Genomic DNA, 15,591 nt, shown 5'->3' with positions numbered 1-15,591 from the left:
TGCAGGGCCTCTAGGCTGTGGTGCACCATGGGATTGATTGATGACTCTGATGTCAGTTTAATCTAAGAAATGCACTGGAAGCGAGAGGGAAGGATGGGGGTGGGAAGGGGACAAAGAGGTAAATAAAATTAATAGTTTAACAGCAGATAAAAGGAGATTATACCCAATGTATTTAATGTAATACAATGAAGCCCAGACATGTATCAGTAATAGTGAAATAGTGTCATTCTGTGCTGCAAGATGATTTTTTTATAGAAACTGAAAAGTTCATATTTTGATTATAGGCAGTGCTTATCACTGAAGCTTCACATTACAGTTTTTCTCAAATGGTAAGACACGATTTCAATATTTTGACATCATAGTCCTGTTTTTGAGAAATGTGTGTAGTCAGTTGGTGTCTGTGCCCAGTGAATGGAACTTAGTGTGATTCCTGGGATCTTTGCTTGGGGTTTCTCCAGGTGTGCCATTTTCCCAAATGAATGGGTTTGTGCTTGTGATTTTCCATCCCTAAAAGCGCGTGGCCAATATGGAATGGACTTTTCTGGTCCAGGTATGTAACAGATGATAAAACCCTGAGCCATGTTCACTTTATGACAGCATGCATTGTGCTGTGGACTCAGAAGACTCACTAAGTGCTGCAGTTTTGGAGTTGCTCTGACCTACTTGTCTAGCTATAACAATCTTGCCCTTGGAGGGAAATAAAGTCTGATAGCTGAAATCTATACCCTAATCCATTTTTCACGCTTTTTGAAGACATTGTTTTTTGTTAACGAATGGTTCCGTTATTACCAAAAAGCCATACATAAGAGATACAAGATATTGTAATGATTGTCTGTAATCATTTGGCAGAAATACTTATGAGTTCTAACCTGGTGAAAAGAAACAAAAAAGAATTCTCAGCTGTTGGAAAAAAAAAAAAAAAAAAGAACCTTGCACTTGGAATAATGAAAGGTCCAAGGACAGAATCATACACTTGAATAAAATTAACACTGGGGTGGAAGTGATGACATGTTTGACAGGTAAGGGGGAATGATCTGTACACAAAGGCAAGTTCAGAGTGACTTTTCTTCTAGATTTTCTGATGCAAGAGGTTGCGTGGGCGTAGAAACAACATTTTGCCAGAGTGCTGAGTTGGATTGATTGCCAGGCAATGCCTTTGAGTAAAGAGACACAAATGCAGATGCTTGACAACGAGTGAGTCACTGGCGGAGTACCACATAGGCTGGTTACAGTAAATCACATAGGGTGAGTAATTGCAAAGCCACAAAAGTGACAGGGCACACACTCGCACACACACACACGCACAAACACACACACATAGATGACGACATTATGCACTGGTAATGTAACGCAGTTCTACTTGGTAATTAAATGCAACCTCAAAAAGAATTTAGTTTAGCTTTTCTAGCTAACAACATATTTATGATGTTCATGCAAGACCACATTTTTTCATTCACCTGCTCCAATAATTCATTCACTGCCAGCCGTTTTCAGAGCAGCCAACCCCATATTGCCAGGCATTTTAGATGATTTTCACTGTTCTTTCAAGACCCACAGAATATTTTGTACTATGACAATCTGACATCTGAAACCAGATTATTTGTTGATAGCTTGTTTCGTTCTTCTGTAATCAGCAGTTGAATAGGGGCAAGTTTCACACAAATCGCCAGTTTGTGACAAAAAGCTAAGAAAAAAGCCTTTGTCTGAAAAAACCTGTCAGTGAATTTGAAGCAATTTGGTTTTTTTTTTTTGCTTTAGCGACACCTCAATTTTGGTTTCCTTCTATAAAACTACAAAAACAACAATGAGACCATGCTTTTGATGCAAAATTATTATTATTTTGTTTTCTGAGTCAGAGTTAAATAGTTTGCTTACTGTATTTTGGCCGTCCTCCAAATCTCTCCCCGTCATTTGGCACACACGCAACTTCCTGGACATGCTGAGTGTCACTGCTTGTCCCGGATTGTTGATCGTTTTCTCTCACTATCACAACGCTCAATAGTCCACTTAGTTCCACATGTGTTCTGGTCGAGTGTGCGCTGCTGTGTGCTTCAGCATCAACTCTCGTAGTGCCATTTTCTGTTTTGTAAACTCCTTTTCTCTTTGGGTGATCTCTCACCCAAAAGTGCTCTGCTGCCACCGACATGTCACTAGTTGGTCACCATCATGGTACAAGCTTGATATTCACAGGAGAGCTTCATCACACTGTCTCCTAGCAACCCAGCTGAACAACACAAATGACGTCTTTCGACGTCAATGGCAGTCAATGAGTTAACAGACTCAATAATCCAGGGTCGGCCTTGCCGTTAGGCAGCCCAGGCGGTCGCTTAGGGTGCCGTCTGCTGGAGGGGCGCCACATTGCACCCCCACCCCGCAAAAAAAACTAAAAATAATAATAATTTAAAAAGATACAATAAATTTGAAACACACCCTTTACAATCACTATACATGTTTTCTTCTCAATTAAATATTAATACTATTAAATCTGTAACTATACCTGCTGACTTTCTACCATTATTTATTGATATTTATTTGATTTATTTTACTTCCCTCATTACATTGCCTTTTTTGGACATGTAGTAATTATTGCTCTGTTCTATATAATTCTATGTTCTTTGGTGTTGAGATTTTTGTTACTGACTAGAAAAACCAAAAAGGAAAGTAGAAATTTAACTTTTGATTGCACTGTTTTGCACTGCTTTGCATTGCTTTCGGATTTTGCACCATTATTGTTGTTAATCCCTCAGGACATTTGCACTATCCCTGTTAATGTTATTTTATATTATTAACATTTTAAAGATAGGTTGTATTTTTTTTCAATGTGTTGTTGTGTTGCAGAATTGCATTGTTTTGTATTGATCTTTAAATTAAATAATAATATGTACACAATGTGTATTTTAAACTTTAAATTTAACTTTAAAGTTATTTTATTTGGGGGTGGTGGGGTGGGAGCGGTGGTGTCGGAGCACAGTCCACTCTAATAATTTGAGATCTCATGGTTTCTGACTTTGTTTGTATTCCTAATAATGAAATAGTTCACTCACTGGCCACGGTTTGACATTATTTGATGCAACGGCAGATTGTTAAAATCAACTTGATAAGAAACCTTAACCTCAAGCCTGTTATATTAGTGCAGCTGTTGATGTCAGGCTAAATAGATGCTCACTATCCTTTGACCTCAGTGTCTTGACAGTAGCATTCCAATGAATTCACCTACAGTTATCTGGTGTAGAATAAAAAAAAAAAAAAAAACGTTTTTCTACACCTACATAGTGCTTCGTTGTTTTTTTAAGTGAACAAAACAACTACCATCACTACCAGCAAAAAAATAAAACCGTTTAAATTGGTCAACAATTAAACCCATTAGAATGAATGAATGAATCGCCCATCACACCCCATCATAACCACTATATTGTTCATTTTGCTGAAAGCCGGCAATACCGATCTACCTCTTTTATAGCCCTGTTCTGTTGTTTTTTTCTCTGAACACCAACAGCCATTTTTATAATAATGAGTTAACTAGGTTATGGCTACTGAACAGAGGTGAAAGTAATTGATTAGAAGTACTAACGTTACTGTAGTTGATTTGCTTTTATGGGCACTTGTACTTTTTTGAGTATATTTCTAAATAAGTAATTTTACTTGTTTTAAATAAAATAAAATAATTCATTATATTTTTACACCAAACCATTACTGACTAAATAAGTATTTTTAATTTTTTTGTTTTAAAATGATCAACGGACATTGCAAAACTGCAAAAAATGACCAAACAACAATCAAATGCATCACATCATAGCCGACCAATCAGATTAAATGTAATGCACAGTGCAAAAACAGCATTGAATGGAGGTTATTTTAGCCTGAGAAATTTATTTATTTTGAATTGAATTAATTTGTGTTATTTTATTTTTTTTAAAAATTGTACATTTTAACATTTTATTTTATACAGATGCCTTTGTGAAAAATAAATTCCAATTGTGCAAGATTTGGTCTCTTCCTTTTTAAGTTTATAAATGAGATGTCTACTGTATGCAAAGGAACCGTGGCCAGATTTATTACCAAAAATAAACATGGGGGGTGAAAGTATCTAGTAACTTTTACTTAGAGTACTATTTAACTGAGCTTCTTTTACTTGTACTTGAGTATTTTATGTATGACTTACTTGTACTTGTACTTGAGTACAATTTCAATCAAGTACCAGTACTTCTACTATAGGATAAATCAGTACTCTTTACACCTCTGCTACTGAATGACTAAATAAATAAATAATAAATAAGGTTTCTTATATATATAAATATTTTTTAAAGATATCACATACTTTTTTTATATACGTTGTTATATATGTTATTTTCTGTATTAGATGCCAAAGTGTTTCCATTTTGCCACAATGAACTCAATGAATTTAAACTTGCTTTTCTCACAAGCAGAGATCCCCCCCTCCATTCACAGTTTACTTTGAAAGAAATGTTCAGTTATTTGCATTATTCATAAATCTGCAATGCACATACTGCATTCCTAGAATTAATAATAGCAGCAGGTAAGGAAGTAAACCTAAGGCCATGACTTGGATTCCAACAGAGAAGTTAAGCCTTTCAAAACGGTGAAATCTCACAGAAGACATGATACACACATGACCGCAATATGACAACAACAAACATAAATATCTCTGTTGGTGTGATGTGAAGTTAGTAGGGAGACAAGCTGGACATAGAACTCCTCACACATATTGCATCATAATCTTCTGCTCTACTGCCTTCCAAGCTAACATGGTTTGGTGGTATTTTGTTGACAGAAAGAAATCAAAAAACCTTCCTCTCTGGAAAAGAAAACTGCTGTTTTTTACCATCTGGGTCAGTGGGTTTTATTTGTAGTTTATGATTCATCTCAATGTCCAGTTGTTTCGGAAGTGCTTTGATTTTGGTTTATGGTTATAGGTTATGGTTGTTGTCAACGTTGTAGGTTCAAGTCCTGCTGGGGATTTGTTTGTTTGTTTTTTTTCCAGGTCCTGATTTTTTTTTTTTTTCTCAATTTCTTTTACTACTTTGATTGGTTTTCTTCCTGTCGTTGTGTATGAATTATAGCAGCTTGTTTTTGACTGGACCCTCAGTCGTATCAGTGTGTCAGTACAGTAAGCATAAAGAGATCTCACGCTCCTAACGTTCCCTCTGCTGAGTCACAGGTGAAGCCCATCTCCTTGATTACCCTCACTTGTTAGGGAGTGCTAGTGATTATGCGTTTTATTAAAAGAACTGCACCTTAACCCTATTGAGTAAGTTTAATTTGGTATAACGTGAAATCAGAAGTGAAAGTAACAGATTACAAGTACTCATGTTACTCTAATTGAGTTACTTTTATGGGTACTTTTTTGAGTATATTTCTAAATCAGTAATTTTACATGTACTTAAGTACATTTTAAAAGAACTAAAGTAATTCATTACATTTCTACACCCAACCGTTTCTGAGTAAATTATAATTTTTTGGCCAATCAGATTAAATATAATGCACGGCGCCAAAACAGTATTGAATGGAGGTTATTTTCTCACTTTTAGAGTTCATGAATGTAGCTATACTTAGAGCCTGATAATTTTATTTATTTTTAATTGAATTAATTGGCGTTATATTGTTTTTAAAATAATTGTACATTTTGATAAACCTTTTGTTTTATACAGATGTTTGTATTGAAAATAAATAATGTTCCTTTTTAAGTTTATGCATGAGATATTTACTGTATGCAAGGGAACCGTGACAATATTTATTATCAAAGAAAAAAACCATGGTGTGAAAGTAACTAGTAACTTTTACTTTGAGTACTATTAGTACTAGTATTTTAAGTATGACTTACTCATACTTGTACAATTTCAATCAAGATAACAGTACTTCTACTTGAGTAGGATAGATCAGTACTCTTTACACCTCAGTATGAAATGTAAAAAGAACAAACTTACTTCAGAAACTTACAAAAAATAATACGTGCTAATATCTATGCAGTATTCGGCAAAAATAGCCTATTTTCTAAAATGTATTTGCACACACATCAATTGTCACAGTATTTCACAATAAAAGTTGAAATCTTCCTTTTTAAATGTATATTTTCTTACTTCTGCACTCTACTTTGGTTCTCAAACTGATGTTGAGTTGTATGTAACATCATTATCTCCAACTTCTCTTTGCCTTTTTTGGGTAAAAGCAGAAGGCTTTTGAGGATGAACCGATATTGCATCAATATTTGTCGTAAACTCCACCCCATAGGAGGCAGAAGTCAGCATTTTTGTTTCCCATTAAAGCTTGTTGGCATCATCATCTAAGACTGGAGAAACAATACTGCTGGTGGAAACACAACAGTCGGTGAGGTGTTAAGGTCATGCATTCTCAGCAAATAAAGACATACTATGTGTGTGGGGAACGGAGTGAAGCTGATAAGAAGAGAGCGGTGCTGACGTGAGATAGGAAGTGAATCGGGAAGCAAATAAGAGAGAGGGAGGATAGGAGCGAGGGTGAGAGAGATTTGGGTATGGAAACGGAGGGAAAGAGAGTGGAAGAGTCAGGAGGATAGAGATAGTAGTGCCTTGCAGTCGTTACCAATGACTCTGCCTGCTGGACTACAACTAATGGACTGTGTCCTTCTTTACAGTCTTATCTCACCTCTCTCTCTATCGCTCTGTAGTCATCCTTCCTTCCTATCTCACTGCACAATGCTCTACTATCTTACAGCTCCACATCTATCTACTTTTTCTCGTGATACGGTCTTTCCCCCCACATCCTCACTCTCCAAACTCTCCAACACTCTTCGTCCATCTCTCTTGGCTTATTTTGTACTGCATATCAAGTGAATCCCCACCCTCTACATCATTAACTTTCCAAAAGTTTTTAGGAACGTGATGCCCAGGGTGAAGTTATTCGTAGTTTCATCTGATAAAACTAGTTACTACAAGTTTACTTTCAGTTTTACTTCAAAAAACAATAATTTATTTGTTGTTGTCATAAAAAAAAATATCATGGCCTCAATTTATTGGGTCGCTCATTTCAGCACTGGATAAAAGCTCTGCCTCCGAGCTAGAAGAAAATCTTTCTTTCTTTTTGGAGATTACATTATATCCCTAAGTTTTATAGTCATATAAGGCTCTATTCTCCCATGCAAGTAAGTCCAGAAAGCTGTTCAGCGGCACTGTTTCTGGCTGCGCGCTATTCTCCCCTCCCCCCTTAAGTCAGTTGCTGCAAACCTTCATCCCAGTTACGCACTGTGGGTGGAGCAGCCCTGAAATGTGGGCGTTCCCATTCAAATCTGACTTTACGCGCATTCTCCGGTGTGCGTAAGTCCATTTCCTCTTACGCGCTTCTAACCCTGGAATATATGCAGCGCCCCGATAAGGTGAAACATTATATTGTACTAGAAATATGGACTTAATTACATTTGAAGCCACACGGACTTGTGCGTCACGCAGCAGCAGTTGTGATCACTCAGCTCTGCACGATTAATTAAAATTCTGACAGACGCAGGCTTTTGTCTACGTTGGTCACAGTGATTCAACTATTTTCATACTATTTCCAGTGTAAAGTCACAGTTTGATCCACTACAGAGTGAAACAAGCTGTCATATACGGATGACGATGGACCAGAAACTGTTCCCACACATATTTGAATGAGGCTCAGCTCAGGTCACTTTAAACAATTTATATTTAAAATTATATTATGGAAGCCAATAGTTCTGTTTCACTGCAAACATCCCTCTGTATTAAAGCAGGACGCTCTGCAGCATCTAACTCGTTTATGCTTTACAGCGATGATGATGGCGATGATGATGAAGTTGATGATGAAGTTGATGATGATCAAGGAGAGAGATTTTAACTGTGACTCGGACAGAAGAATGCGGCCGATGCTCAGTCACACTGCAATGATCTGATCAATGATCAGATTAAATCAACCTGTTACATTGTTTATCAATGAAGGCGTTTCAAATGATCAATTTCACAGATTTCAATTACATTTACAAGCGTTGGGAAAACTCCAGGTTCCGTGATTTCTAGACAGCCCAAAAAGATGACATCACCGCCTCCTTTCCTTCAGCCCGCCTTCGTTCACAGATTATGCGGTTTTGCTCTACTTACGCGCGGTGGGCGTGTCAGGAAACTGGACAGGAGAATACTGGTAGGAGAGAAGCACGTAACTGCCAGAGAATTTTGTTATTATCATCCATATTTTGTGTTGATGAACACATAGACAAGTTGTACTTTTATTTAAAGCTGGTGGAGATGATACATTTTTTTCATCAGATAAAGACAGTTTAAGCCTCATAGATCAATAAATCAAGATCATTTTCTCCAAATGTTGAAATTCCCTTTGAAAAGTTTATTTTCACCTCCACCGTAAACACTCTCCTACTGACATTTTTTGGGAAAGTTTTGCACATTGCATTGTGGGATGTTGAGTTACATAAACAAATGCATAGAAGTGTTTTTACTTCATTCTTACCGTGATTTCTTGTGTTTTGATATGATCTTAGTCTGCAAGACATTCCATTTTAGCTGGATTTGGATCGTTCTGTGTAAACCCCTTCAAAAATATCCATCATTGTTTTGCCAAAATAGGTGCAAAAATGTTTCAGACAATGTCAATAAATCAAGTGTTTACAGTGGAGATCTGGAGTTCTGATTTATTGATCTATGGGGCCCACTCTGTCTTCATCAGATAATATACGTTTTTATCTCCAGCAGCTACTGTATATTATTATTACCTGTTTTAGCTGTCATCTGTGTGGTTTGTATTTGAATGGTTTTACCTTTCTGGGTTTATGGAACAAAGCTGGCTTTTTCCACTCCCAGGTATGCTTTAATCAGACTGCTGTGGGCTTGTGTTTCTTTGATAAACCTGCGTCTGTGTCATCTCTGTGAGGTGCCTGTCTTTCTCACATATAACTCGTCCTGATCAAAAGCGTATGACAAGATTGGACTTCAGCTTTTAGTAAAAACATGAAAAGATCTTTAAATGTTGGTAACTCTGTTTATTCCAATGTACACCCAGGTTTCATAAAGGCCAATGTATTTTGGTGATTAAAGAGTAACTTAACCCCAGATCTACTTTTTTCTGATGAATACTGTACATATTTATTTGGGTATGAAGTAGTGTTGTTGATTGTTCCTATTCCAACTTTTAACATGTTAGCAATTTTTTTTTCATTTTGCGTATTTAGATGTAAAATTTCAGAGTGACTGGCCTCTATGGGTTGAATGTTAGCAATTAAATTTTGCTATTGGCTGAGACAGATTATTTGGACCTTCGCACGTTACTAACTTTCACTGTTGGCCCCAGCCCTCCTGTAAAAGCCGGGAGGAGGGTTTCCTCCAATCACAGCCCTCAGTGAGCATTGACTGACAATGCAAAACTCCTTTCTTCAACAGTGATGCGCTAATTAGAGGGTTCATCAAGCTATGTGTGTATATACCGACACATCGTGTGTGTATCCCCGTCTGTCTCTGTGTGTGCGTGTACTTTTTGTTGCTGTGTGTGCGTCTTCCTGGTTTATGTGTGTGCGTTATGTACACTGTACACTCAGGGGCTGTTTCCCCCTGAGTGCTAGAGTGTCTGCAGGGATGAAAGTAACAGATTACAAGCGCTCACATTACTGTAATTGAGTTGCTTGAGTAAGATATATCAGTACTCTTTACACCTTTGAGCGTCTGTGTGTGAGCTTCACGTGGTGATTGGTGTGTGACTGTAGTGACACATCTCAGCTGTCACTCACTGTGCAGCACTGACCGGCTACACGACTGGGCGTGTCTTAGCGACTTCAGGAGCCCCGCCCATAATCAAGGCTTTTGAAAATAAAAATTCCCCTCTAATGGCGAAAGTAGTAAAGTTAGTAAAACATGATTAATGATTGTACAATAGGAACTTAATTTGAATGACATTGTTGGTTTCTTTCTTTTCTTTCCTTTATTTTAAGTGCATTTATTTATTACTTTTTTGTTATTTCAGATGACCCAGGAGCAGTATATCCTCGCAGCACAGCCCAACCCTCTTCACCAAAGAGGGTCAACTGGGTGTGGGGCCCAGGCTTACCCTGCAGTGGGTATCTATGGCTGGAGGAAGAGATGCTTATACTTCTTCATCCTCCTCCTTCTTGTCACCATGATTGTCAACTTGGCACTGACCATCTGGATTCTCAAAGTCATGAACTTCACGCCGGTAAGATTCAGTATGTCGTGTAGATGTGTGTGTATTTGTTTTTGTGTGTCAGTCATTTAAAGGCCAGTAAATTTTATGGGATGTTGCTCATGTGGAAATTTATGGGAGAAAACTGTTGGACTTAAAAGGTTTTTGGTAATGTAATGAAACAAAAAAAGTGGTGATAAACTATCACAGTGTCTGTAATGGGTGTGAAAAACCTTGAAATCCTTAAATCCTTTCTCTTTCTGATCAATGCTCTAACCACAAAGTCGTTTAAAGTGATTACAACAAAGACAGGTTAAGTGCATCATTAGGAGGGTCCCCAAGAGCCTCTTTTTTTAAGTGTAATATTAGTAGAGGATTATCTTTTACATTTAGATATCATCATAAATTAATTGTAAATTTTGTTTGTGACTCATGGCCAATACTTATGGGGCTAATGTTGGTAAGGCCAAATATCATTCTTGATGTTACTAATGTATTATTGTACATAATTTATGAAAAACCCTATAACATTACATCAAATTTTTTTTTGACAAACACATTCTTGAATAAACTTTAGCCAGGTATATGAACGCTGTCTCTTATCCAAGTCCTGGTACATCAAGTAAGAATAAACATTTTGAGTGAAATGTGAAACATCTTATAAAAAATAGAATTATTCAAATGTTACAACTCTGGTTCATGCCACAGTTTAGTTTATCAGCATTAACATGCTTTTTACAACATAATCCGGTTTAATCATAAAACATTCAGAACATTTTATTGTAGACACTCTTAAGAAATTATTATAGATTTACTTATTTATTTATTTTTTATGTTTTCAGAAGTAAAAAAAAACAAGAATGAAATAGAGAAAAAATGTGGCAACAATTATTGTGTGATGTGAGAATTATATTTAAAATATTTATATGGAACAAATTTTCTGATATTGTACTATAACAATTTTTAAGTATGTTACTTAAAATGCCATTGTGTATTTAATATTACAATAATTATTATTAATATGTAATATGTGTAAAAGTAAACTAATTGTAATCATAAATATTACATTTTCTTTTTTGATATGTAATCACGGTTAAATGCTTTTTCAGTCTATTCAGTCTTTTTTGTTTTACTTACAGTAAGTGTAGGTGGGTTAGTAGCTTTTGTGCTAAAGCAGGTTCTCCTGCACTAAGAGAAGGTTAGTTTTATTGTCTGTTTCATTTACTTTTTTGGTTTTATTTTAAAAATATCCGAAGTTTCCGAGAAATCTATGTTTATGTATGATTTTTTTGAAATGCCAAAATTCTACTGCCGGTGGTCATTCATATACATTAATGTATATACAGTAAGTCCCTCCATAGACTCTTATACAAATGGAAACAATTGCTGAGTGCACTCAGCCAATAGGTTTTGACTTCCTGTTTTTGAAACTGTCAATCAAAGTGAATGTGGAACTGTCCACGGAAACGAGGCCGGGCGTCACAACAGCAAATTGTTAAATGATTTTGGCTCTTACATGACTCATAGACCTATATCAATGCAACCTTGTTATGTTCCGCAATGCGCGTGCAGAAAAGTAGAGGCGTGGCTTTTGATAGATTGGCAGAGGCAGCGGGAGGAAGTGGAGCTTTTGAGGGCGGGACATTGAGACGTCCTCTCAGAAACACCGGTTAGCAGCTTTAAGTGTTCGTGACCAAGACAATCTCCTCTAAACTCTTCCTTATAGAACTAGTGTTGTACAAGGCAGCTCTGTCACCAATTGTGCAAACTTGTGTTAACATATATGTAAAGCCCATTATCCATTACTGTATCCCATTATCTTCCATTGTTAGTGTAGTAATATTATTCCACATAAATATTATAATGTTTTTAAAACCCTTTACTATCACCGGAAAACCTTTTTTTTCCCTTCATTTTTTTTCGTTCAACCTAGACACCGAATAGTGCTACTGCACCCATGCATCCAATATCCCTTATTGCCTTGGGGCTCACAAAACTACGCTGTGATAGTATATATGCAAATACGCAGAATTTGACCCCAGTGAAGCACTACCAAAGCCCGCACACAATCTGCCTTATGTTTCAATAAGCGACTTTAAAATGTGAGGCAAAAGGAAAAAGTGAGTGATGTGGTGGGAGTAGGACAGGTAAAGAATGTGCCTGAGGGAAGGCAGCCAGGAGTAAGCATAAAAGAGCATAATTTCATAGGCTATATATGAGAGTGTTAAGGACTGAGGCTATGTAAGAAACCGCTACCTTGAAATGAAGCGTGAAAGTCAAGAATGGCAGTAGATTTTACCGTATCTAATCAAGAGAGATTTTCAAAATAAGAGTAATAATAACAAAATCTATTGTTTGTATTGAAATAATCACCGCATATGGCGACAGTCCAAACAATCTAAAAGGTTTCACACCCCCTGTGTTGATGTTACTCAAATTTGCTGTTGTCGTTCATCAAGCTTAAAATAGCACCATCGATACAGTAGAGCCCACAAACTCATGAAATAATGATATAACACCAATGTGGATGAATCACAAGCAGATGATGGACTTGTAGTAACATCCACAATAACGAATAACATGTAAGTATACACACAGTATAAACAAGAGGTTTTGACCACATTTCAATGCCTTGTTGGTACTTGAAGTTACCTTTGTTACCCTAACCCTATCTAACCCCTCGAGAACCCTCCACCTAACCCAAAAGAATGCCAACATAGCTCCAAAGGTGTCAAAATTTAGCAAACGACACTTAATGACAACCTTCACGACACCTTATTCATGCTAATGACAGATACTCACAGTCTTATGTATAAAACTTCAATTAAAGTGTTACCACCTTTTCTTCCAATCATAATTGTTTTCCCTGTACTTTATTATTAAAGAACAGATTTTGGTGTGATAACTCATCCACCAAATTTAGTCTAATTTTAATCACCAGGGTACCCAGGCATACAGAATACTAAGGACACTCCTAATAATAATATTACATCGGTTTTATATAGCGATTTTCAAAAATAACTCAAAGGCGCTTTATAGGAAGCAGCAAAAGTGGCAGAGATGATTAAGTTAAATGTCTGTGTGAATAGGTGGGTTTTTAACTGTGTTTTGAAAGATTGTAGTGAGTCAGAGGCACGGATGTTTTGGGGATAGAGAGCTCCAGAGGTTGGGGGTGGCTATGGCGAAGGCTCAATCCCCCAAGGTATGGTGCATGGATTTGACGATGAGAGTGCGGAGGTTGGAGTCAAGAGGCGGCAAGAGGGCTGGTAGTGCTGCAGAAGGTCAGAGCGGAATGGAGGGGCCAGGTTATTAAGGGATTTGTAGGTGATGAGTAGGATCTTGAGGTGGATATGCTGTTTTATAGCCAGTGTAGTTGTTGGAGTACAGGGGTGATGTGGTCTCCGGAGGGGGTTTGGGTGAGTTGTCTGGCTGCTGAGTTTTGTACATGTTGGAGCTTTTGTAGGTGGGTGGAGGGAAGACCATAGAGGAAGCTGTTGCAGTAATCGAGTCTGGAGGAAATTAAGGCATGGATTACAGTTTTTTTATTATTCTGCGGCACCTTTGGAGAGGGTGGAACAAAGGTGGAAGAAGGCTGATTTGGTGATTTGGCGGATGTTGGGCTGGAAAGAGAGTGTAGGGTCGAAAATGACTCAAAAAATTCTGATCTGTGGGGAGTGGGTGACCATGTGACCATTGATGGAAAGCATGAAATCCTGAGCAAAGGGGGGGAGGGATTTAGGACCAATGATGATGAATTCCGATTTACTGCCATTTAGTTTGAGGAAGTCGGTGGTCATCCATGATTTCATTTCAGAGAGACAGCTTGTTAGGGTGGAGACTGTGCCAGGGGTGATTGTTTTTGTAGAAAGGTCGAGTTGAGTGTCGTTGGCGTAAAAGTGAAATTTGAGTCCATGGCGGCAACTAATGTTTCCAAGGGATAGGATATAAAGAATAAAGAGGAGGGGACCAAGCACCAAGCCTTGAGGGACTCTGTGGGTTACGGGGAGGTTGTGGGATGTGCAGTTGTTTATGGAGATAAAAGTAGTTATCAATTATTATCAAACAAAAGTAGATTTATATAATCCAGATTGTGTCCCATCTGTAACCCTAAAGATCTGAATGCATTTAAAAGCAGCTTTGATTGTATAAAGAGTATTGACGGGGAGAAGAAAGTAAAATTCCTGGCCAGTAAAGGAATGATGATGAGGTTATAAAAGAAAAAAAGTTTGGGTTGAATATTTATTAATCTGCATGTGTTAGAAATACTGTGACAATCTCATCCACGTCCCATCTTTTCCTCCCGGCCACTCCAAGTCCTCAGAGACTTGAAGAGGTATCTGTTCCCTTGTCCAACTGAGGGGAAGTCAGGGGATGATGAGTTGACACATACCGCCTGCAGCCTGATGTGTAGTCAAGTAAGTGCTAAAAATATAACGAAAATATATTCACATCCGCCATTCCTGTGCTCGCAAACCGAATAAAAAATGAGCTTCACTGAGGGAGTTCATGTCAAGATTTTAAATATGTCACGTGGAAACATGGGCTTTATTATCAGTGACAAATATGTGGAGGATTATTTAGTCTCGCACTGACAGATTTTATGAACTTTTGGTGCTCGGCTCTCAATTCCATAAGTAGAGAAGTGAGCTCCATTATATACAACTACACATTCAGGCTTTGCTTTCAAATACTTCTCCCAAAATGCTTCTCCATAAAACCTCTCCACAGCATGGAGATGGCAAAAAGAAAGAAACGAAATCCCTTTATGTCGAGGTTAGCTATCAGAAACTCCCCAAACTAATAAAACCTTGGAAAGTACTATTAGCTACATTATATATCCTAAGATGAAATAAGTAAAAGAGGTCATTTGGGAGTGATTTGATATCAGTTAAAAGGGGTTGCCCTCCTGATCCTCAATCAATCAACTTTTGTTTGACTACTGCTGTTGCTGCTAATGGAATATAGGGGCCTGTAGTCAGTGGGAAATGGACAGTGGAAATGTGACAATTTAACAGTAAAACTACTGGTAAACATTGCTTAGTTTCATTGGCTGTGAGAGTATTCACAAGTTTGAGAAAAAACAAATACTATTTTTTCTTGCATAATTCTCTCTTCTACAACAGCAAGCACTTGATCATTAAAGCTTCTTAGATATGGGTATTCTGTGAAATTTGGTTGAACTGATTGTCCTTTAGTACCAATGAATGAATGAATGAACGAACAGGGGATATGAAGTTTATGGAGATGTGATTTAAAATGTGAAAGTTACAGGCCAAAATGCATTTGCACCCATTATACCGCCACCTAGTGGCACACTTTTTGGTATGGGTGGTCTGTGTGCTCTCTAAATGATTCCTCAGGCTAATATACAGCACTCGACAGTATCAATGCTCCGAGTGGGGCTTCCCTCTTGAAATACCGCCCATGTAAGTTTGGAAAGAT

The 15,591-nt window shown here is 37.4% G+C and overlaps 1 protein-coding gene across 4 annotated transcripts in view; it reads left to right on the top strand.

Annotated features, from left to right (window-relative positions):
* Positions 1-15,591, top strand: part of sgcz (sarcoglycan zeta) — a 372,407-nt gene that overhangs the window by 226,574 nt on the left and 130,242 nt on the right. For 3 of the 4 annotated variants that reach the window (XM_028456492.1, XM_028456482.1, XM_028456496.1), the window contains one exon: positions 9,973-10,182. In XM_028456492.1, the coding sequence (XP_028312293.1) occupies positions 9,973-10,182 (210 nt within the window). Of the gene's footprint in view, positions 1-9,972; positions 10,183-14,468; positions 14,565-15,591 lie in introns of those variants that run through there. The other variant, XM_028456504.1, reaches the window with a different exon arrangement.

This window comes from Gouania willdenowi, chromosome 1, assembly GCF_900634775.1.
Source record: "Gouania willdenowi chromosome 1, fGouWil2.1, whole genome shotgun sequence".
NCBI classification, from domain to species: domain Eukaryota; kingdom Metazoa; phylum Chordata; class Actinopteri; order Blenniiformes; family Gobiesocidae; genus Gouania; species Gouania willdenowi.
Note: the sequence above shows the minus strand (reverse complement) of the source record. Positions and strands in the feature narration are given on the sequence as shown.